Genomic DNA, 24,671 nt, shown 5'->3' with positions numbered 1-24,671 from the left:
AGTATTCAACATAAGACAGCATGTCACTAAGCAAATCATTCAAACTACAGTTGGGAGATACTTTCTAAACACTGGGTGTTGAGAACGAGGAATTTAATGGTAATGCAAACCTATGTGTTCACTGTCCTCAAAACAGAACAGAACCTATACTGTCATAAATTTAAAAGTCACTAGAATGTTTTTATAGGAAAGCAGGTTAGGATATAGTTAGAGTGAAAATCCGTATCTCCTACCTTCAACCCTTGCCCACCACAGTGTGAAAAGTGAATAAAGACAGCAACATCTTTTAAAAAGTTAAACTTATATTAAAAATATTTTGTTTATAAACAATTTTAATACTACAAAGTAGTATTTCAATACAAAGCAGTTCAAATATTAACTGTTCTTTAAACTGTTAAACTTTATTATAAATTAAAATTTCTTTACAAAAAAATTGCACATAATATTTGACCACTCTTAGGTTCTGATGCACTGGCATTTGCAATAGTTTCTTTAATCTTCAAGTTAAACAGTCTCGGCAAGGAGTCCAGAACGTAGAAAGGGCAATAAACAACCCTGTTAGAGCATTCAAGTGCAACTAGCAGACTTGTGGCCATGGCAGTTACACTTTCCTTAAGATGGACTGCTTAAGTTTTAAATCCTGAAATGAAGAATCTCAAAAGGTTTAAAGAAGAAGAACTAAAAGGGACTGCCTGCATTTTACTGTAAACACAGCCCTGGAAATTAAATCCCAAACAAGAATCTCTCAGGCATCAGAGTGTGTCAAGTGAATCAGGAATAGCGCAACGTAAAGAAAGGGGGAAAAGTAAAAAATAAAAACAAAAACAAAGCAAAATTAAAATAAATGTCAGTCACTTTGAGGAACTATACTTACGTACATGATGTTATGAGAATCTGGCAGGGCCCAGAAGTAGGCCAAACAGGAAGTTCATTTATCCAACCGAAGAGGGTCATGTTCATTGCTTCCGGTTTTGAGGATAGGATATTGTAGGGGACTTGATATGATCAGTAATGCTTGTCTGCCTTACGCAGACCTTAGCCAGGGATCAGCCTAATCTTGAAGGATCATTCAAATAATTTTGGCAATTATTATAAGGACTTAGAACTGACTGCACCCAGTGTTCAGTGATTCTTGCTTTCTGTTTTGTAACTGTTTAAATTTAAGAGCTCATTTAGGCTGACTCCAATCTCTTGGCACTTGGAAACTAGTTTTCTCAGGTTATCAGTTTTACCTCCTTCTGATGCTTCAAACAAGAGTTGCTGTAAAAGACAGGGAAGCACAGAAGTAAGACTTAGCTAGATTTTGAGCATCACCACATCAATGGATATGGCACATGCAGAAAATTTATAGGAAAACTTCAAGATGAAATAAAAGATAAAAAGCATTACATCTTTCCACAGTGATGCACAAAGAGGTAACTTCTGTAAGGCTCTCTGATATAAACGGTGGACCTATAAGATAGATATACACACAATTCCATCAGGAAACATGATGAGGAACACCTTTATAATCCTAATTATTCACTGGAACCTCATAATATACAAAACGGCTACACTGGGTTTTCAAGTTTCCAAACATATAGAGTTCTTAGCACATAAACGTTTATGTTTTAATCCTTTTAAACTGAGAAGTCAACAAAAGGGCCGAACAGCTTAAAAACAAAGTGACCCATCTGATAAATCAATCATAGCTTACCTCTCTTTGTCCCTTTAGAACAATCTCAGCAGCAATGGCTCTAAGAAAAAAAAAAGGAACATAGAAAAGGGAAAAGAAAAATTTATATATCTTTGAACGAAATGAGATACTACCACTGGCAGAATACTGACTGTGGGAATCTGAGTACAAAACTTCCTGAAAGTAACAGGCTAAACTTCCAAGGAGGGTAACCTATAGTGAAAAGAAAAATTCAACAATTTTTATCAACTTTACAAGAATTAAGCAGACCAGTCTTTTGAACATAAATAACGTTCATGAAAAATACTCATAATTACTAGTAAAAACACCTGGCACTAAAAATAACCTTTAAAAGAAAGAAGACATCAGATTATAAGAGGGGGGAAAACCCCACATTTAAAAAAAAGATGGTCTTAAAATGTGTGTAACAGATTTGTTTGAAAATAGTACTGTTATCTAAATGCTCTGCTTCAAAAAAAATTAATACTCCATCCATTCTGTTTTTAGGAGCAATTGTTAATGAGCACACCCTTACTCTCAGTAGAAAAGCTCAGCAAGTGCCAAAAATAAATCTAAATTAGAGTAGAAATCTGTCCAGGAAAAAAAAAAATAGATGTCATTTCAGATTTACCTGTATGGAGCAAACCTTACAAATAAAAGCAATAGCTATAAAAACATGTACATGATTGCTGCATTACATTTTCCAGGTGGCCAGGCATGTTGGAATATTATATGTAAACATCTTGGCTTGAAGTTTCAGAATCTGAACATTGCTTTCTTCCCATTCATGTTGAAGTAGCCTGCAAAGTACATTCAGGAAAATGAACAAAGCATTGCAAGTGTAGGGAACCCCAAACGTGCTCTATGAGCAGAATGTTTGATGAGGTATAATTTCTGATCAGTTAAATTCCCTCAAGGCTACTCAGCAAGTGATTGTAGAATGCCTCTTACAAAAACTGCCCTGGGACAGGAATAGGCAAACTAGCAAGATGCCCAGTCAAGGCCCATGCCACATTCAACAAACTAAAATTTGTCCACGTATTCCTATTAAAGCACTCACTCCATGTGCTCCCTCCCCCAAATTTTTGAAAATAATGACTTGATATATTAATACAATTTCCTTGTATTTTTCTTTATTAAATGGAGTAGATGTAAATATGAATGCTTCTTGGGTTAAAATGTAAGTACAGTGACTATTATAATAGTTCTCTATTCTGGAAGAAAAAAAAAAAAAAGACAAGAATGACCACAAGGAAATAACTATCAAAACACAGAAGTGGAGGTCTATCATCAAAATCAACAATTAAACTACCTGTATTCCTAAATGCCTACCCTAATAGAAACTAGTCAAAATATGACATTTTCTGTTTTTCACGTTTTACCAAAGGTAATACTTTTTTTTTTAATAAAGATTTTATTTATTATTTCAGAGCGAGTGAGTGATCACAACCCGGGGGAGGGGCAGAGGGAGAAGGAGAAGCAGACTCCCCACTGAGCAGGGAGCCCAACACAGGGCTTGATCCCAGGACCCTGGGATCATGACCTGAGCCGAAGGTAGAAGCTTAACTGACTGAGGCACCCAAGCACCTCAAAGGTGATGCTTTATAATAGAAATTTCAGCATTACCGTCTCCAGACTGGAATGCTTACTAAGAATTTTTATTATGAAGCACTATTTTTGTCATAGCCTTAAGCCTTTAAATTTTTTTCAATCTCTTACCATTTTCTCACATGCTAAGTGGACTGTAAATACTTTAAAACACAAGGAAATATTTGATAAATATTTTAGGTACCTTATGATCCACAAAACAAACTTAGAAACATACACAACTGATGCAGTGGGAGTGACTGCACAAGTAGAAGCCAAAGCATTACCACGGAGGGTACCATTTTGAATTAAGCACAATTCTTGAGGGTGAGAATAAGTTTACTCTGTCAGAGCAGAGAAACTACAAAGAAATGCTCAGAAATCTCCCTCTAATTCAAGGTATGAAATTCCTAGATAAGTGTTTTTCAAATGTATTGGAAGACTCAAGCTCATGAATCTGTATTTTATTTAATTAATTAATTGATTTTTAAAGCAGGCTCCAAGCCCAATGTAGGGCTTGAACTCTTAACCTGTGAGGATCTAGAGTCACATGCTCTACCAACTGAGCCAGCCAGGTGCGCCCAGGAATCTGTATTTTAAATGAGCATCCCAGGAGACTCTGATGCATAATACTTGACAGCGACTGACCTACATGAAAACAAGTCATAGTAACCAAACTATGTATAGTTGACTGCTATCTCCATTAACACTTTATAAACCTTTTTAAGCAATATTCCTTTTTATTGGAATGTAAAAAGCATGTAAAACATACTTACTGCTTATAATGTATGTGCTAAGGAGAGATGGTGTGTGCTTAGGGAAGGCAGATGAACTTTAATTGAATTATATGCCCCTTATTTATAATCTGTAGTTTTCTGAAGTAACCAGATTTTTATACTGACTTTTACATGAATAGCTGTGTATTGTTTAACAACTCTGAAATTAAAGTAGTATATATCAATGAGAAAATGCAAAAGAACAGACAACTCTTATCAAATTTTTTTAGAATAATTTTATATGAAGAGCTATATACTATTAGGCTGAGACCAAAAATATTTTTTTTTCTTACCTCAGTGCAAGTCCAGAATTAGTTGGCATAATTGAGCAAAACCGTTCCAAGGTTTTGGAATGCTGAGTCTTTGGAACACAGCTCAAATAAAAGAAAATAACCTGTAAAGGTTGAGGGGGGGAAAATGAATGCAACAAAATGTGAAATCCAATTACCTATGTATTTTAATGAGAAAACCAAAATGGTCTTTAAGACATGAATGTATAAATTATAACAACATATGATGCTGTGAGTTACAGTTCCTACCATTAATTATATTAGTGACTTTCCAAATATGAATTAGGAAATATGATCTAGTGATGACAGCCATGGACTGAGAAAACTGACAAGAAGCCAGGAGTCCGGGTTTACATTCCTGAGTCTACCTTTACTTGCTGTATAGCTGGGCAAGTCATAGGACTAATAATACCTGCCACATCTTGCTCATGGAATGCCCGTGTGTAAATGACTTAATGTCCATAAAGTGGTTTGAGATCCTGGGATAAAGAATGGCATAGAAGTACAAAGCATAATAATTGGTTATCCCGATTAGCAACAAAACCATCCCACCAAAAAATAAAATAAAATACATATATTTCTACATGGAGCTTTAAGCCTACATTGCACTGAATGAAAGGGGACTCTGAAAATAAACTAAACCAGACCCGTGCTTCCTTTCCTATGAGAAAATAACCTTATAAATATACCACTAGTCATATTCTACTATTAAAATTTTAAACAGCATGCAATTTCAGCTTTCTTATGCCCTATGTATAGCTAATATTCACTTGACAAAATATTAACCAAAAAAAGTAGCTACACTGTATATTATGGAATTTTCATTGAGTAAAATTTCCAAATAAGCAAAACATTACAGATATTATTATAATTACTTCTTTTGGTCTTTCATCTTTAATATGTCTTTAATATATCTTAACATTTCTTCAATTTTACTTCAATGTTAAATTTTCTTAAATATAACAATCAATATGCACTTTTAACTTAAAGGGCTCTGTTCCTAGATTTAAGTCATAAGTAGGAAACATAGTCAAGAATAACAGTAAATGCTACAAAAGTGGTCCTAAGAAAAAGCTCTCTTGATATAAAACAAGAGTTTTGCTGTCATTTTTTAAGTCCCCTTCTTTTGTATAACTACCTAAAGAAAAAAAAGTTTTAAGTTCTTACCCTATTATGAAATTCATAGTTGGACCAGTAATCAGCACTGCTAAAAGGAATGGGGTATCGGGCAGGGACTGTAACCAAACATCTATTCACTAAATCAGTAAAAAATTTGAATTCTTGGACTTTGTTTCTGGATCCAGCAGCTCTATTATTGGCAAAGACAAGATAACTGCCAAAAGAAAAATATTGTAATTTAGAATAATTAAGGTAAGACAGTGTTTCTCTCACTCAGAAAGATGATCACCCCTTTCCCCACCATATCCTTTTATTCCAAATCCCATTCTTATTAACGGGAACTAAACTTACTCCATCCAAATCTTCTGCACTATATCAGATCTCATGGCCACCCCTAATGCTGCCTCATATGCCTCCACTGTCTCTTTAATACTTGATTGAAGAGGATGACAAAGGCTGTTTAAAAAATGAAGGAAAACATTGTATGTCTACAGCTCAATTCAATTAGGTAAAGGAATGACAAAGTATTATTTTAAACATTACAGATATTATTACAATGGAATCCTTCTTTTGAGGTTTCTTCTTTAATAATGTATAAAGCTTAGCATCCCTTTAATTTTGCTTCAATGATTAGAACATCAAATTCGTTTTAATACAGTGTAATTCAGTAGTAAGTAACAAATGCAAGTCTAATATGCAGTATATCTCTCCACAGTAGATAATGTCTCACCAGTATATCAGCCACAAATAAGGAACTTGGTAGTTAAACATCTCATCATCAAAATTCCCTTTACATAAACGGGCTGGAATGTCAAGTGGTCCTGGTATATTTAAAAGATACCTGAAAAAAAACCACAAAAATACAAAACCTCTGTTTGAAATTACGCCTATGCACACATGGATTACTAATACTTAAGAAAAACAAAAACAAACCAGAACAAAACAAAAACACTCTGCTTCAACTTAAATGTCTTTGAAATATTTTAAGTCTTGAGACTTTGGTCTCATCCTTGCATCACACAATTTACTCTTTTATACCCTACATGAGTAACCCCTCTTCAAAAATGAATTTATTTTACCCTCCAAATTAAACAAAACCCATAATCATCTAATTAAATCTAATTAAAAACAGAGAACAAATGGGATTATCATGTCTCTAAAATTTACCCACAAAATCTATACTTTCTTGTAAAAAAAAAAAAGTTCTTTAAAAGTTACAAAACTAGACTTCTGAAAACAATCTTTCTCATATACACACATACACATATATACCATTATAGGTTTCATTTTATTAATGATATCAAAGCATATTCTACAACATACTGGTCCATAAGGCACTTGTCAAAAGAGGTCCATGATCAAATAAGACTGGGAAATACTGAAAATTACAGCCCTCTTAAAAAGCCACAGTAGGATATTTAATAGGATATTAAACGGCTGTATGAAGTCAATCAGTAAAGAAATCTATTTGACTCTCACTAATTTAGGTTTCTCCCCAATATATCTGAATTTGTGTGTACGTTTACCAATATCCGCAAGAACAATGTTTTTAAAGGAAATTCACTGATCTCTTGGATTTAAAAATTATTTCAAGGAACTAGGTTTTAATGGATTAGAGAAGTTGTATGGTGGCAGAGGGCAGGACGAACCATAAGCAAAGGAAGAAGCGAGACATCTAGAAGTCAGGTTATTACCATCCTGCGAACTTGGCCATAACTAACTATATTACCCTTAGTTAATCACTTAACTTCTAAAGATACTAGATTTGTCAACTGAAAACTGACTTAAGAGATGACTTCAAATCTAATCTATGTAAGACTCCATTCCTAGGCTAACTTCGGTAAAATGAATAAAATTCCCAAGTTAATTTTTGTGGCTACCTACAAATCTTCAAATGGACTTAAAATGCATGAAAATTACCTTATCTAGTTTTTTTTTTTAAGATTTATTTATTTGAGAGAGAGAGAGAATGCAAGGGGGGGGGGAGGAAGAACAACAGAGGAAGAGGGAGAGAAGCAGACTCTACGCTGGGCACGGAGCCTGATGCAGGACTTGATCTCACGACCCTGAGATTTTGACCTAAGCCAAAATCAAGAGCTGGACGCTCTACCGACTGAGCCACCCACATGCCCCCCTGTCTTTATAATAAATGTTACATAAAAAGGGAAAAGATAGAATCCAACTCTAGGTAAATATTACAATACATACAATATTCTAAGCATTTTGCTTTACAGTTTCTACTCATGAAGTAAAAAAAAATTTTTTTTTGAACCTAGTAAGAGCACTGACTTACCCTATTAATAAACTTTGGCTATATTTATAAATTTAAAAAATTTATATCAATATCAATAAGTATGAAAATGTTAAAAACTCTCCCACCTACTGCCATTCTTCTAATAACTGACTCAAAATGTATTTCCTAAATTAACTGAAAATGCACACTCTGTGGAAATAAGGTCTTCAGTGTTACTTAAATAAACTAAGCACAAGGTACTCTTTTCTTTTAACTCTTAGTGTACTGTGAATTATGGCTATTCCCATGAAAAATTTAATAAAGCAAGGTGACTTAGTAAACAATGAGAAAATTATCTGGAGGCAGCCCATTTCCAAATTTTTATTGACAGTTATTTAGTCTGCTTCATTAAGCTGACATCAAGAAGATCTGAAGATCTTTGATTAGTTACCACAGTAGAAACTGGCAGCATCTTCTTTCAAGCTAAACCAATTACCTCCATGCCCAAGGGAAGATCAGACCCAGCAAGTCTGTAAAAAGGTCAGCTTTGGATCTGTCCTGTGCCCAAGTTTGAGACATTAAAGCACTCTAATTTAAACAGGGACAAAGTCAGCATGAGGAAGCTGAATAATCTCTAAGTTCCTTAGAGAATGGTTTAATTCTTCTCCATTAATTTGTATTTTAAATTATTCTTTTGTAATTAACTATAAGGTATTAATCTAGTTGTAACAGAGCAGAAAGAATTTCAGAAACAGTACTAAAATCACTATGTCAATAAACTGGTTATCGTAAAGGACAGACATAAAGACTCAAGTCTAGGAAAGAATAGGGACCCCCACTTTTGTCAAATCTCAACTAAAACTGCAATGTTCACAAAAATTCTAGGGTAGATGAAGCACCAAATTAACAAAATGTGAGTTACTTTTTAAAAATGTGTTTTTATGTAACACTGCTACACTGTGCGGTCGGCATAGGGAGCACCTAAATAAAGAAAAATATTTCTAAGCATTAGACTTGCATGTATAAAACCAAAATGTTATCTGTACTGTTTTCTACAATAAAAATTTTTAGGAGATATTCAGCTTAGGCCTTCATTTTTTTTTTTTTTAAGATTTTATTTACTTATTTATTTGAGGGAGAGAATGAGCAAGAGAGCAAGCACAAGTCGGGGGAGGAGCAGACAGAGTGAGAGGCAGACTCCCCACTGAGCAGGAAACTCCATGCGATGTGGGCTCAATCCTGAGACTCCAGATCATGACCTGAGCCAAAGGCAGACGCTTAACTGACTGAGCCACCCAGCTGCCCCAGGGCCTTCCTTCTCTCAGTTCTTCCGAACATAGAGTATGTGATGATAAAGTATTTTCCTTTTGATGCAGTTTTACTTGGAAACAGCAGACTACACCTATTTTTGTAAATAAGGTTTTATTAGAATACAGCCATGCTCATTCATTTATATGTTGTCTCTGGCTACTTTTCTTCCTAAAACAGCATAGGTGACACGCAGTGATAGACCATATGGTTTGCAAGCCTGAAAGATTTGCTATCCGGTCCTTAAGTGAAAAAGTTTGCTGATGCCTACAGAGAGATGGGGAGAAAGAAGGGAAAAGAAGCCTCCCCCCCAAATAATTCTTTACGATTTCCTGTGGCCTTTTATTGTTGTTCTCTTGTTAGAGTAAGAACTCACAACCAAGCAAGCAAAGGCAGTAAATACAGAGCTTTACATAAGTTACTGAGAAGATGCCTGAGAAAAGTCTGCTTGAAAACTTCTCACTCTGTATTTCAGAGGCTAGAGCGGTTCTCTTTAGACTTAAAAAAAAGTAAAAGGTATATTATGTACATCCATTTGAGATCACCAATCAAATAAATTAAAATTCCTTTTTTCAAAACTCACTTAAGATTGTCTCAGATAACTCACTGCTATAGTATTAAGTGCTAAAATTAATAACAATGAATTAAAGCAGAATGAGTCACCATGATGTTAATATAAGCCTGCCTTTGTTAGTGTCTTTAACCCAAAGAATGCAAAGCATATTACATCTTTTCTCTGTTTTTATTCAGTTCTATTGCCCTCTTAACAGTTCTGAACAGTGTTCCAGTATTTTTTTTTACATCAGTCTAAAATGTAATCAACCCACAAAAAATCTGTAATCTTTCCAATAAACTATACTGTCCCTTTCTTCTATAAAATCAGGAGTTCAAAACTTACCGAAACAGATCCAAGTTACTGAACTTCTCAAACCCAGGTTTAAAGAAGGATGCAATAAACTTCCGCAAAAATGGAAGAAGATTATCTCCTTGATTCTATTTCAAAAAAAGAGAGGAAGGATACATATTAGACTTACAATGTTTAATTAAATCTTTCAAGGGAGGAAAAAGCCCTTAACCACCCCCCCGATTAGATTAAGTTTCTTGAATAGATGGGGGTAGAGATAACTTCTACATTCTGATCTCCAATTAAATCCAACCAACCATTAAATAGCTTAACACCCAATATACAACATCCATTAAATGTCTAATAAGCTTCTATTACATGTTTAGCCCTGGTGCTAAGTGTGTGGGGGGGCTCTAAATCTGATTAAGACATGGTCCTGGCCCTCACAAAGTTCTTATAGTATATAAAGCAGCTAGAAACAAAACTACGAAGCAATATAATAAGTGCAACGCTAGAACTATGCAGAGTATTTCTAGCAAAGAGAGAAGGAATACCTAACACATTCTCCAAAGGGAAAAAGACTAGGAAAAGCTTCCTGGAGAGGCTGATGCCTGAGACATCGTAAAGAATAAATAAGAAACTGTTAAACACAAAAAAATATTTAAGAATTATGAGGTTTTTTTTTTTTTTTTTACCTGCAAGATGAAGAATTTGCACGTATGATAGAAAACCTCTGCATTCTGAGGATTTTTTTCAAATGCGCTGAGCCACACTGCCCCGGCTTTGTCGTGCTGATTTGTTTGCAAATATAAAGCAACAAGGGCTTCCAACAACTGGCAGTTCATGGGACATGTTTCCAATAAACATTTACAAAGCTCCACTGCAGCCTCATACCTTAATATGAAAAAAACATGTCTAAACACATGGAAAAAAAATCAATGTTTAATGCAAGGTTAACTGCTTGTCAATTACATTTTACCTCTCTAGAAGCTGGTGCAGAGCAATCATGTTTGCGTAAAGTGGAACACAGACCTCTACTCTTTCCTCAACAGCAAGGCTCTCATCTGTGCAAGCTTTCACCGCATCTATCCAAAAACATCACAGCAACAGAAAGCAAACATAAAATGATTTGACTATGTTTTTTAAACTCTGAGAGACCAATGAAACATGGTGGCCTACCCTTTTGCTTGACCATCATCTTACTGTCTTTACTGAACTCCTGGCTTATTACCCAAAGGAGGTATTTTCAGGTATCTCCAAACTCCCTAAAACTCAATTTCTTACCTTCACATTCCTGGTAATAAAACCATTCAATATGAGCTCTCACATATATCAACACTTTCACTTAAAAAGCGTCTCTGCATTTACCTAAGTACCTTAAAACTGATCTCGAAAAAAAAAAATAATGAATTCTCTTTTCATTTTCCTTTGACCCAACTCAAGAGGCCCTGCTCTCTGTTCTATAGCCACTTAAATGTCTCCCTCTAAACTAGATCTTTACTCCTTCTAAACACCCTTTCCCCCTTGCAGAGCCCCCACTCTACATCTCAGAGAGTGGGTCACTGCTTCACTTTGCACAGCTGTCACCATTTCCTCCTTGCTCAGTGGTAGCAAGATTTCCCAGACTTAGAGTTTAAAAGTGAATGTCATTCTGAAACTGCACTTCTGAAGTTCACTTATAAAAATCATCTAAATAAACCTAAAAGCCGATCTCTCCATTTGTTTTATTTGATTAGCATTTGATAATGTTCTTCTTCTTCATTTATGTGTCCTCTTGGTCTCATTCATTGACTCTCTTCTCTTTAACTCCTTACTGCTATACTCTTAAATATCCACTTCCTCAGAGAAAATATCTCACTGCTTCAACTATGGAATAATTTATTGCAAAAACACACTAAAAACTGTAAAGCACTTTATAATACAATAACTCCTATGTTAATAACTTTCAAAGCATTTCTCTATCCATAATCATCCACTTTAGGACCAATGCCTTATTTCCTTCTGCCAACAAGCATTTTCACTTGAATGACCAATTACCTACCATTCACAAATACTACTCCTACTACCAAAATCAGTCCTCTCAAATTTACCTGTTTCCTATCCATACACTTTCTTTTCCCCAGTCTCAAAACCCCGAAATCATCTTTGACTATTTCTTCTCTTCCTCCCTGATATTTAATCAGTCCCCCACATCTCTATGTGATAACTTCAAATGTCTCCAATAAATAGTCCCTCTTTCCCAGGTTACTTTTTTTGTGCTTCACTTCTGGCCATCAGTTTCTGGTTGTTTTCATACCTCTGGGATCATTCCTCTTCAGCACACTCTTCCTTTCTTCAAGAATCACTGTCATCAAGTCTACCACACTCACAAAATTCTTGAAAATCTGGTATTATTCTACTTACCAAGCTTAATTTTTACTATTCTACAGCATAAACTCTCGCTTTGATAAGGACTCTCCCTTCTCCTAATCTCCCTTCAAATCCATTGCACCAATTTCTTTTTTTTTTTTTTTTTAAAGATTTTATTTATTTATTTAACAGAGAGACAGCCAGCGAGAGAGGGAACACAGCAGGGGGAGTGGGAGAGGAAGAAGCAGGCTCATAGCGGAGGAGCCCGATGTGGGACTCGATCCCGGTACGCCGGGATCACGCCCTGAGCCGAAGGCAGACGCTTTAACGACTGCGCTACCCAGGCGCCCCCATTGCACCAATTTCTATGTTGCTTTTTATTTAGCTCCCCTAATGGGAATATCCTTCTTTTCCTTCCTTTCTTCGCTGGTTTATTCAATAAATATTTATTAAGCACTCAGTATCCTGCCAGACAATATAGGTCCTTGGCAAATACAGAGATAAGTAAGACAAGTGTCCATCTTTGAGCAAGCCAACTATGTCACATCACAGTCAAGCTTCAAAGTCCAGCTCTGAGTCCTGATTCTTCTACGAAGAATTCCTTCATCATGTCAACCTACAATAATCTCATTCCTTTGGGTTTATGACCTATACAATATAATTCTATAAATCACAGATCTTTGTCTCTTCTGTAAGCACAGAATTTAGACTATATACCAATATAGTTACATGGCCTCATACATTTAATAATTATATCAAATGTATAGATTTTATCTTCTGACTAGGCTATATGCTTCCTACTAAAAGGAAATAGGCTTTATACCTTACTGTTTTCCAGTTGCTTGAAAAGATAAGATATAATCTTTTAACTTCCACCTTGATGGACTACTTTAAAAAAACTACCTGGTTCTCTAATTCGATCAACTCATTAAACCTATATAATCTCTATTATCTACATATTTAGCTGGTATTTTTTGCCATAAACAGAAAAATTATGTAATATAGCACAGTTCCTGGCTTTCATATATGCCAAATGTCTATCTTACGTGATTCAATCCCTAATCGTCTTTTCTTTTCAATCTCTAATCTTCTAAGCATTTATATAACAAAGTGTGAAACTACAATTTGCAATATATACATACAAATTTGTTCCAATTAATTATGAAGACTCATAATAAAGGGTAAGTTGATGTTTTTTTTTCTCTTAGATTTTATTTATTCATTTGACAGAGAGACAGTCAGCGAGAGAGGGAACACAAGCAGGGGGAGTGGGAAAGGAAGAAGCAGGCTCCCAGCGAAGGAGCCTGATGTGGGGCTGGATCCCAGGACTCTGGGATCATGCCCTGAGCCGAAGGCAGATGCTTAACAACTGAGCCACCTAAGGCGCCCCGTAAGTTGATATTCTAAATAACTTATAAACATTTATACTTACCTTCAAAAACTGCTAACAACATGTCAGGATTAGTCTTTACATCTTGAACTGCTTGCCATGGCATTACAAATGGTTCTGTGTTAACAATTCTTGAAGGATTGGCATTAGATGGATCATAAAATTTTGAAGGGAGAACGTTGAATTCAATAAGATGTATGTAGGCCAGCCATGCCAAACATCGATCACTTGTTTTAAGGTATTCAGCTACTATTCCACTATTAGCTGATTTCAAAGCATTCTAGGTAAAAATGAAAAAATAATCTCTGTTTTTAAAAATAATGACTCCTATTTCTCATAAGATTCAAATATAAAGGCAAAGAAGAATACGAATGTCATGCTTCTCTGGAATGGTTCTTAAACACCGAAGTCAAAATACTGATAATCAACCATTTTTTAAATGAAAAAAACTTAAGATGTCAGCGTCAGACTAATTTTTACTATGCTAAGGTTTATGATACAATTTATGAAAAAAGATTCAACTTATTTGTACATTTTAAGTGTCTTGACATTCAAAATCTAGTAAGATAAAAAGAAAATAGTAAAACAAAAAAATCCCCACCATACCCATAGAGGAGATTTTCAGTATGGACTATTTTTTTTCCCCTTATTGTGTGAATATTGAAGTTTATTCTGGTGGGTACTTAACACACATTATTTTCATTTAAACCTCATAAACACTCTTAAAAACCCATTATTCCCACTAAGCAAATGAAGAAACAGTCATAAACTGATCCAACTTACTAGTAAGTGGCAAAACAAGGATTCAAATGTAAAGTCTGTGTTCTTATTAAACAATGCTAACCTATAATGTTTCAGACCTTTAAAAATTCTCTATAAAGTGTAATTAAATGCTATAATAAATGTATACCTGTAAAACTGCAAGTGCACTCTGGCATCTTCCAGTAAATATGTGGAGCTGAACTCTAAACAAGAGAGCCTCTAAGAGCTGAAAGGACAGAATATCTGATGCTTCCCGCTTGGCTGCTCCCATCAGAAACTCCACCATTCTTTCGCATACATAATCCTTTTCTTCAAAGGTGCTTTCTAGGTGCAGAAACTGCCCAAAGAGGTTTCATATAATTATATTTCACAAAAATAAACTGTAAAGCTACAGATTTTCTACATTTCATTAAATGTTTTATTAAATCTTCAATTCCTACAAAAAGGATGATTATAAATATGTATAAACCCATTTTCCTGGGGCAACTGTCTGGCTCAGTCAGTAGAGCATACAACTCTTGATCTTGGGGTCATGAGTTCAAACCCCAGTTGGGTGCTCACTTAAAACAACAACAAACCCCATCTTCCAGTACTATAACCTACATTTCCCTTTCTACAAGTTGGAAAGTGGACTCAAATGAAAACTAATGTAATACAGATGTACTCTTAGGATAACCCTGAAGCAATTTCATCTCTCCTTTTCTTGAATCAACAAAGAAATGGCAGTAGACCACGAAAGATTTTCGGAAGTTTAGGTTTAGGGTCACATACAATCTGCACTGCTTAGGCATATGCCCGTATACAAGTTTTGAGAATAGCATTCATATTAGATATATGTGGCAAAACAAAAGAGCCTAAGGAATTAAGAGGTCCTTTAAAGACCAAACAACTTTAAGGAAAAATATTATACCCTATAAAATCTTACAATGATCAGTAACAGTAACTTTGGCATAAGGCTCCAGGTCAAAAATCAAGCATCTTTCACTTCAGTATCTGAGTTAGGAGAGTTAGAGAGCGGCGAGGTCATTCAATAAGGGTTACCATGTTATCCATATCCAGCTGTTCTGAATTTCAGTTAACAAGTAAATGACAGATCTGACAGTAAAAGATTAGCTAAACCTTATGATTGTTAAGCTGGCAAAAATTCAAATATTAATGAATATTTATTTTACAAGGGGATTAATTGTAATTTTAAGTTTAAGCATGGGTAGGAAACATCCCATTGTCTCAGAAAATAAAGAAGAAACCATTTTTTCACCAAATCTTTGTATCTTGGCAAAGTTCAATTATTAGTATGAATTATAGATTAATATTATTTTCATAAGTAACGAGAACAGATAATAAAAATAATAAAATGTTTCTTGACATTCATGAAAATGTTACATAAACATAAATTTTTTAAAAACCTTTTTTTTCAGGGGCTTTGCAAAAAATAAATTCACTTAACTTTTGTCCAAACTAAAACTGCCTATGAGTAGGTAAGTGTAAAAAGTTTTAAAATGTTTACATTTTTTTCCTTACTTAACAACAAGAAAATTTACTTCTTCACTAAATATTTTCTTCTTGTTTATTCTAAATTTAACCTGACCCAGGAGTGGTTTTGAGGTTATGGGACAATGAAAAGTTATTTTATCTACATGCAGATAGAGTATATGACTTAAGCTACATATCAATATTTAAGATGATCCAAAGAATTATAAACATACACATACACAGAACTATGTTATCTTTTCTACTCACAGTCCAAAAACTTTGATAATCGGGAGCATATTCAACAGCTGTTTCACACATTTCCTGCACTTCTTCCTTGGTTCCTCTTTTTGAGAACAATCTGAGGTAATGGCACCAAATTTCTGGATTGTCTTTGTTGTTTTCCAAAGCTCGAGCCAGAACATTTAAAGCAGAATCCAAGGACTCTGAACATAGCCTACACGTTTAAAGAAAACACAAGAACATTTTTTTTTATGCTTCAAAATACTCTTAAATCAGGATGATCTAATGAGTCCATTTTCTACTAGAACCTACTGAGAAGGCAGAATCGCCTACGACGAAGAGAAGTAGATTAGGATTTTAAATCACATCAGTCCAAAAAAGGTCCTGATTTCCCACAGACCTAACAATTCCTTTTTAAATTGATATTCAGTGAGCATTTACCAGATAAAAACACAATGTTGTAAAACCCCTAGATTATCAACTTCAAATGTACTTTATGTCCATATTCAGCAATAGCTTTATGAGTTACACTCGTCTGGGAATGGGAAAAGTTAAACAATTCCCCCTCAAGGCCAGCTAGTGCCAGCACAAAATATCAAAGCTTTCAATATAACAGTTCTTTACAACGGTCAAAAGCTTGCTATATCTTGAAGAAGATAATTGTCTCTCATGATCCTATTCATAAAATAATGTACAGTTCTTTTGGCCTTCACTCAGTATATGAGTCAGAAAAGAAAACACTGTAACTTACCCCATTAACATGGAAATGACACACAAGGCAAGTTAAATAAACACCATATTTAGGTATGTGTGATAGCATTCCGTAATGCTGCCTTACTAAAGCTTTTATACAAGTTTTAAGACAGATATTCAGATTACAGTAATAAAAGGCTATTCCTAGTAATAAAAGATTATTCCTGCTAATACTATCAAAGAGTAGGAGTTAGAAAATGCAACAGGTTAGTGAAAAAATTACTATTTACCTTATTTGAAGACACATAATATAACACCAGCCACAGAGAAAAAAGTCAATTCATCAGAATTTAGATGTTCCTATATAAGCTTTAAATCTCTAAATAACAATTAACATAATATTTAAGTTGTTCTATTGTGATTTTATAATTTTAAGAGACTATCACTACTGGGGGTGCCTGGGTGGCACAGTTGGTTGAGTGGGTGACTCTTGGTTTCAGTTCAGGTCATGATCTTGGGGTCGTGAGATCAAGGCCTGTGCAGGGCTCTGTGCTCAGCTCGGAGTCTGCCTGGGACTCTCTCTCCCTCTCCCTCTGCCACTCTCCCAGGTGCGCTCGCACATGCGTGCGCTCTTTCTCTTTCTCCCTCTAAGAATAAATAAATATTTAAAAAAAAAAAAAAGATACTATCACTACCTGCCTTTTAAAAAGAAAAATCAATAATTAATCTTTATTTTATACCACTCAGAATTTACTGTTTTAACTAATCTTACTTTGAAATAAGAGCCTACTAGAGTTAAAAACCGGGGCTAATTTATTACCCAAACCACTGAGCCACGCACACAAGTCAAGATCTAATCTTAAACTTTTTCTAATAGCTTTTAAACAATAAAGTGCTTTTGGCTTTGTTAAAAACAAAGACTTCATTGATACCATGATGGAAACATGACTACCACAGGTGAAACAAACTTCAAACATAAAAATATAAATGTGTAACAGATGACACAAAGATCAGAAGTAGACTTACCCCTCATTTTGATTCAAGTACTTGTACGCAAGCTTGAGCCAAAGTTGTACATGAGACGGATTTTCAAGCACACTTGCTTCTAAATTAGCAATGTCATCAGTCTCATTTGTGAAGTATCTGACATCATCTGGAGTGACAACTGTATCTAAAGCTGGAACATTTATTCGGTTCTCTGGCTGGAAGGCTGGAAGGCAAAGTATCATTAGCTTTATACTGTCTCTTATCCACTGACCAAGAAAAAAACAACTGGCCTCATCTTTAAAATAATCTAAAAATCTAAAGATTCAAAATATACGCAGTAGCTCACAGCTTTAAGGTCGAATGTCATATAATTTACAAACCAGGACACTTCTAAAAGTGAAAGGGGTGTTATTAAAAAGTACACCAAGTAACAGGTATAAACTAGGATTCTGCTGGGCAAACCAGAAGTATGGTCAACCTACTTTAAAGGTAAGATCACCTAATAATTCACATTCACTAAATAGTAAAAAAGTTGTAATTTATTCTACCACATTTAGAGAAAAACTACTACATTAATTTAAATAAGCACATGGGAACATGGATCTATTAGATATCTAATCCACAAATAGTAAACAAATTATGCAAACTTAAATAAATAATGCAAACTTACAAAAATATAAGATGTGCTCGACAATACAGCACTCATTCATATTTACTTTGTTTATTCATTTATTTATTCATTCTGTAAGCCTACTGCATGTCAGAAAGCAGACTCAAAAACAAAATAAAATACTACACCTGCCCTCATGGACACAGGCCAGGCAATGGGCAATCCAGCACAATGAGGAATTGCACTAAATGCCAAAAGGCATCACTGTTCCAAAAAAAATAGAAAAACAAAAAACAAACAAAACTCCAAAAAGCCCAAGCTAGCAGATACACCAAAAAATTAGTATAAAGTGTCAGACATCTTAGATAGAACACCATAATTTAATGATTCAGGGCCTTAAATTACTTCTTACCATACTTAATTGGTCCTGTAGACTGTTCTTCATCACTACTGAAGCTATTCTCGGAAACAGGTTTCCTCCAAAATTTTGGCTTCCACTTTCTTTTATCTTTGTAGGTTGTAAATGGAGGTGCTAAAGTAGACAGGAGAAGATTATTACCTGATATAACTCGTTTTTTATAGTTTTAAAGGCTACCCAAACAATACTCAAAAAGAGCTAAAATTATTGTTAGTCAGAAATAACATATATTTTCTGCCCTAGAGGAAGAGATGTTTATTTATCCTGTAAGCATGTTACATACATATATACACATACATATATATTTTGGAGAATATAACCTCAGAAAATTTGCTATCATAAAGAAACTACAAGGTCCGTGTGCGCGCGCGCGTGTGTGCGCGTGAGAAAGAGAGAGAGAGACAGAGACAGAGATACTCACTATGGCCTTTACTTTCATTGATATTGCTAACAAGGAGAACAGCCATCTGGTCCATTGACATTCGATCTTTATTTACTCCAAAAAGTTTCTCAACATATTTTTCTGAAATTAGAAGAATGTTATCTTCATTTATAAAAAGCATGAAAAACACGGATTACAGAGACAAGGCTAATTAAAGAGTATAAAGTGAAGAGTAATTTAAAAATTAAAAGGAAGTATATGTTACTAGTCAAAAACACATATGCCTCCTAGAAGGCAAGGCCTCCATTACCTTAACTACTATGGCACATCTTACCACATCATGCACCCAAATTGGGCTCAAAAAAAAAAAAAGTATTTCCTGAAACAAACTAAACAAGCAAGTGAAAATTAAAGTCCCAAATTGAGAATGATTACATAGATTCAATGACTTTACAATCACTCTGGGTTGTGGTTAACACTCAATTTTAATAAACACCAATTTCTTTACTTCCAAAATACTTACAGTTCAAGGCTTAATATTTGGCAATAAATCTAGAGAAAACCTTAACAGTATTTATTCACAATGTCACAGAAATCTATGCTTTCTATAATATCAAAGTGTATAAAGTCCTTTTTTATTTCTTTATAGAATTTGAAACCACAATCATCTTAATTTCCAAATCCTTCTCTATTTTTTAAAACAGTAAAATAAATAGGGATCTGTTTAAAAATCATTAATAAAATTGCTATACAAATACGTTAATACATTCTTCTAAATAAACTTAACTATTTAGATGAGCTCTGTCCAAAGAACTACCCACAATGATGAAATGTCTTATATCTGCACTATCCTATTGGTAATTACTTACCACTAATGAGCTATTGAGCTCAAAAGCAGCTATCAAGCACCTGAAATGTGGCTGCTGCAACTAAGGAAGAAATTTTAATTAATTTATATTTGAATAGCGAGATATGGCTAGTGACTACTATATCAGAGCAAATCTGGATAAAATGTCATAGGTGAATGTACTGATTACAACTACTTAATGATGTCACAACTGAACATAATAATTTTTAATTGCCTACATTCAAATTTTCACTTGGGGAACAATAAGAGGTCTTTAAATACCTGCTGCAGCAGCAATTTCTTCATCAGTGCTCGTCTCTGAACAACCAATCAGAGACAGATTATACGACAGAATGTCCTGGAATAGCTGTTTTCGGCTGAGTGTATAGTCTTGTGTATGCTGCCTAAAATAAAATGACAACACAGAAAAGATAATCATGTACATATTAAAGCTAAACAACCAAAACTGCCTTTTAGATTATAAAATATTCACAAATAAAAACTACTCACCACTGACAATCATCATCATTACACGTCCCCGTTAAATCAAAACGGCAGAAACACTGATCTGGTTCAATCATATTACTATATGATACTGAGCTTAAGGGAAGTTTTTCCTTGGTTCGATAGTATGGACTAAATCTAAGGAGAAGAAAGGTGGACAGGCACATTATGCTCCATAAATATTCCCCAGAAAATTAAGAAATTTTTCATTTTTCTTAATTAAAATTTCTATGCTTTGAGCTTACTATTTATCTAAAACTTAATATCAAAGTGAACTCTAAAAAACCAGAATATCAATGATAGGGACAACTATTTTTATACCTAGAACACAGATGATCTAAAACAGAAAACAACAACAAAAAACCCTGTATTTTAAAAGTAGTGTTTTCTGGGTGCCTGGGTGGCTCAGTTGGTTAAGGGTTTGACTCCTGATTTCAGCTCAGGTCATGATCTCAGGGTTATGGGATGGAGCCCTGCAGCAGGCTCCCTGCTCTCGTTCTCTCTCTAATAAAATCCTTAAAAGTAATGTTTTATCACAAAATAAAAGGGTATATAACACTAGTATTTCTTTTTTTTAAGATTTTATATATTTATTTGGCAGAGAGAGAGAGAGCACAAGCAGGGGGAGCAGCAGCAGGCAGAGGGAGAGGGAGAAGCTGCGGGGCTGGATCCCAGGACCCTGGAATCATGACCTGAGCTGAAGGCAGATGCTCAAACCAACTGAGCCACCCAGTGCCCCAACACTGGTATTTCTTGCACATGTTACCAGCCCAAAAAAAAAAATCTAGGGGAAAAGCCTATACTACCTGATAGGTGCTTCATGATTCTATTATTAAATCCTACCCACTTAACAGTCTCACGACTTCCAGAAGTCTTTTTAAAAAAGACAACCTCCACAAAGTTAATCATCTGAGAATGTCTAATCAATTTTATGAAAGCTGGCCAATGAATTACTTAGAATAATGGTAAAATTCTTTTTAAAACTTAAATTCTCATCTGACTCTATAGTTATTTTTCCTAAAATCCCTAATAGACAGTAATCCAGAAATCTCCACAATTCCCTCAGTAGCCAGAAATTAGAATTTGGTAAAGAATGAACCCAGTATGAGCTAAACCTCACTTCCTGATTTGGTTCAAATCTGACAACAAGACAATTTTATTTTCCCTAAAAGGACAAGTTCATTTTTTAGTCACTATGACATAATTATTTTTTTCATTATCATGATATCCAAGTTATACTGTCATTAACAGCAAGGAGGAGTCCTGAAATTCAAGCTTATTGAATGTTTCTTTTATACCTGTAGGACTTAAAAACTAGAAGAGGACTATGGTAGGGTCTAAAAGGACATGGCTTCACTTCTGTTGTTCTACTCTGTGCTGTCACAAAATCCACATCTACAGAAATCTCCTGCAAAAGAAAACAATAATTACATAAAGCAAATAAGGCTAGGGTGAATCCTAGATTTTATAAAGCATATGAAATGTTCAGTTACCTGACCGTGCAAAGCCTTTTCCGTAATGCCTGTGGTGGTTTTTAAAATCAACTGTTTTAAGCTGTCAGCTTTTGAATATAATTTTTGTAATTCACCAATTTTTAACCCTAGAAAAAGTTCTGGTTTTTCCACCGTATTCTTAGTAGGTTTGTTGATGCATTCTTTGTTGGGTGTATCAGTGTGCTTAAGGTTAGGTTTAGTAAAAGAATTAGACTCTAAAAATGATCTTCTTCGTTCTCTGTTTGAACCAGACAAAATCTCATCATCAACATCATTTTCCTCGGTGTCCAGACTTAATTTATCTTGGGTCAGATCGTGAAGTGATGGCTGAGGTAAAGAAAATTCAGGTTCCTCTTCCACAACTGGAGCAATATTTAGTTGCTCCTTAGCTTTAAGGGCCCGGGCTTCTTTTAGTTTCTGAATTTTCAGGGCATATTCATATTCTAGCTTTTGTAATCGTCTTTTTTCCATAGCAATCAGCTCTGCTGAATGCTTTCTGGGACTTGATATTGGAGAATTGTCCAGTCTCATCATTTTGTTTGGCTGGAGGGAAAAAATGACATACATATTTTACATCACTGTGATTTCATAAACAATTTTTGGGAAGATAAATGTGTTATCCCTACGATACGATGCCAATATTATAAAACTAAATCACTGATGAGAACAGTTTTGCAAAAGTCCCCAACAGTTATACCAGTTAATCTATAATCTATGAAAAACAAAAGACAAAATCAAAACAATAACTATAAAATAAAGCTTCCAAGAATGTGGATGTCATTTAAAAACAAAGCTTTAATCTTTCTGAACAGGCAAGAAAAAAAAAAACAAAAAACAAACGAGTTATTTTATACATCTCTTAACCCTTAAAATTACCATGATAACTTTCTCCTTTCCAAAAATAAAATATTCCTACAAACAACTTACTCCGAGGCGATCCTGTTCCAGTTTACGTTTTCCTATTTCTTTACTAGCCACTGCCTTTGCCCGAGCAAGCTCTTCCCCATACTTTAGAGTCAAAGCTTTCTTAATGGTAACACGTTGTTGAACTTTGTGAATCTGAAAATATAGGATAATTCTGGAAATGTAAATGTAAACCTTAGGAGAGGAAATACCTTCTTAAACACAGCAGCTTTAGGGTATTCACCTGAAAGTAAAAATATTCCAATAGTATGTCACAATGGAAAACAGTACAAAGGTTATACATTTTGATGGCTTTGGTTTATGGTTTGGTTTTACAAAAAATCTGGACCATAAAAATGTGCAGTAAACATGAGACTACAATATCTTAATTTTAAAAAAAGAACATTACTTGTTCCTGAAGCTTCTTTAAAAACATTCTGTTGACACTGAGAATCTTCTCTGTTGCCTGAAGCTGTTCTGTAAGTTTTGTAATCTTTGTTTCAGCATTTCGAACAGATTCTTTCTTCTTAGCTTCTTGCTGTACAAGATTCTTTAAAATAGATTCATCTTTCATCAAGAGAATCCTAATTGAGAAGTAACAAAATTCTTATTAATGTTTTTCTAAACTAGTAGACTAACATCAACAGAATAAAAAATTTATAAAGCAGTAGCTTGTTCTACAAAATCTACTGATGGGGTGCCTGGGTAGCTCAGTAGGTTAAGCATCCAACTCTTGGTTTCACGTCAGGTCCTGATCTCTGAGTGGTGAGATGGAGCCCCATGAGGAAGTCTGCTTAAGACTCTCTCGTCCTCTCCCTCTGCTCCTACCCACTGCATGCGTGTGCTTTCTCTTTCAAGTAAATAATCTTCAAAATATATATATGTATACTGATAACACACAGATAAGGATTTAAAAGGATGACTATTTTCATATTCACTAATCACAAAGGTATTCAAATAGACATTATTACATTTTACGAAAGCAACAATGGGCCTGATCTTTTTCTTAAAAAATCAGTAATGTGAATTACAGTTGAAAAACCACTACTAGATGTGACTGAATCTGACCACAGAGTACTCCTGAAAGATGAGGACTTAGGACAGAAAACTGCTGTTTAACATCATTTATAATGTTCTTACTATCCATACAAATAAACATTTGATAAACATTATCAAGCACTTACAAATCTCTAACCCATTTTATCTAAAGCAAGGCAAGCAAGGGGAAAAGGAAGCCTAAATTTTTAAACAATATGCAGATGTAAAGTTTGGAAATGACAATAAGGACAAAAAAATAAATTTATGGATACAGAGTTTCATTCTCTCAACTACTGAGTATTATTGGTTAAAAAATGAAGGATCTTTCCCAGAAGATATCATATGTCAACAGTCACAACAACTGACATCTAGAAGGAATCATAAAGCCAGAGAATATGTGACAGAATGGGGAACAGAAAGACAAATTTTTAAAACCTTTTCACACTTTTTACTGAAGCTACTAAATAAATGAAACCTAAATGAATTTATTTTAATCTCTTTTAAAACGCACACAATACCACTTCTTATTGGTAATTCTGGAGATTTATGGCCGCCACACCATTTCACTTATGAAGCACATTTTTCAGATCTTTAGTATCAGTAACGTCTTAACATTACTGTGTATCATTGTTTGGCTAGCAGCAGGTTTTCTTTCTTAGTGCATAAAATAATGGCATACTTTAGATGTAATAAAATGCTGAAGACATTTATAAAAACTATTTTTAAATGTATTTTATTTTGTTCAGAATA

The 24,671-nt window shown here is 34.5% G+C and overlaps 1 protein-coding gene across 1 annotated transcript in view; it reads right to left on the bottom strand.

Moving 5' to 3' along the window:
* Positions 1 to 382: 382 nt before the first annotated feature.
* The window catches only part of ZFC3H1 (zinc finger C3H1-type containing), a 50,518-nt gene continuing 26,229 nt past the window's right edge, over positions 383 to 24,671 (bottom strand). Inside the window, exons 13-35 of the mRNA XM_026500020.4 lie at positions 23,293 to 23,467; positions 22,908 to 23,039; positions 21,981 to 22,523; positions 21,786 to 21,895; positions 20,494 to 20,625; positions 20,266 to 20,387; positions 19,176 to 19,277; positions 18,749 to 18,868; positions 17,766 to 17,949; positions 16,074 to 16,260; positions 14,482 to 14,670; positions 13,614 to 13,851; positions 10,812 to 10,917; positions 10,528 to 10,726; positions 9,887 to 9,981; positions 6,178 to 6,288; positions 5,799 to 5,903; positions 5,496 to 5,661; positions 4,332 to 4,432; positions 2,374 to 2,475; positions 1,697 to 1,736; positions 1,390 to 1,452; positions 383 to 1,260 (exon numbers count right to left, since the gene is read on the bottom strand). Of these exons, the coding sequence (XP_026355805.1) occupies positions 1,123 to 1,260; positions 1,390 to 1,452; positions 1,697 to 1,736; positions 2,374 to 2,475; positions 4,332 to 4,432; positions 5,496 to 5,661; positions 5,799 to 5,903; positions 6,178 to 6,288; positions 9,887 to 9,981; positions 10,528 to 10,726; positions 10,812 to 10,917; positions 13,614 to 13,851; positions 14,482 to 14,670; positions 16,074 to 16,260; positions 17,766 to 17,949; positions 18,749 to 18,868; positions 19,176 to 19,277; positions 20,266 to 20,387; positions 20,494 to 20,625; positions 21,786 to 21,895; positions 21,981 to 22,523; positions 22,908 to 23,039; positions 23,293 to 23,467 (3,460 nt within the window). The 3' untranslated portion in view covers positions 383 to 1,122. The remainder of the gene's footprint in view (positions 1,261 to 1,389; positions 1,453 to 1,696; positions 1,737 to 2,373; positions 2,476 to 4,331; positions 4,433 to 5,495; positions 5,662 to 5,798; positions 5,904 to 6,177; positions 6,289 to 9,886; positions 9,982 to 10,527; positions 10,727 to 10,811; positions 10,918 to 13,613; positions 13,852 to 14,481; positions 14,671 to 16,073; positions 16,261 to 17,765; positions 17,950 to 18,748; positions 18,869 to 19,175; positions 19,278 to 20,265; positions 20,388 to 20,493; positions 20,626 to 21,785; positions 21,896 to 21,980; positions 22,524 to 22,907; positions 23,040 to 23,292; positions 23,468 to 24,671) is intronic.

This window comes from Ursus arctos, unplaced genomic scaffold (assembly GCF_023065955.2).
Source record: "Ursus arctos isolate Adak ecotype North America unplaced genomic scaffold, UrsArc2.0 scaffold_21, whole genome shotgun sequence".
NCBI lineage: Eukaryota > Metazoa > Chordata > Mammalia > Carnivora > Ursidae > Ursus > Ursus arctos.
This window is presented reverse-complemented; position numbering and strand designations above follow the sequence as displayed.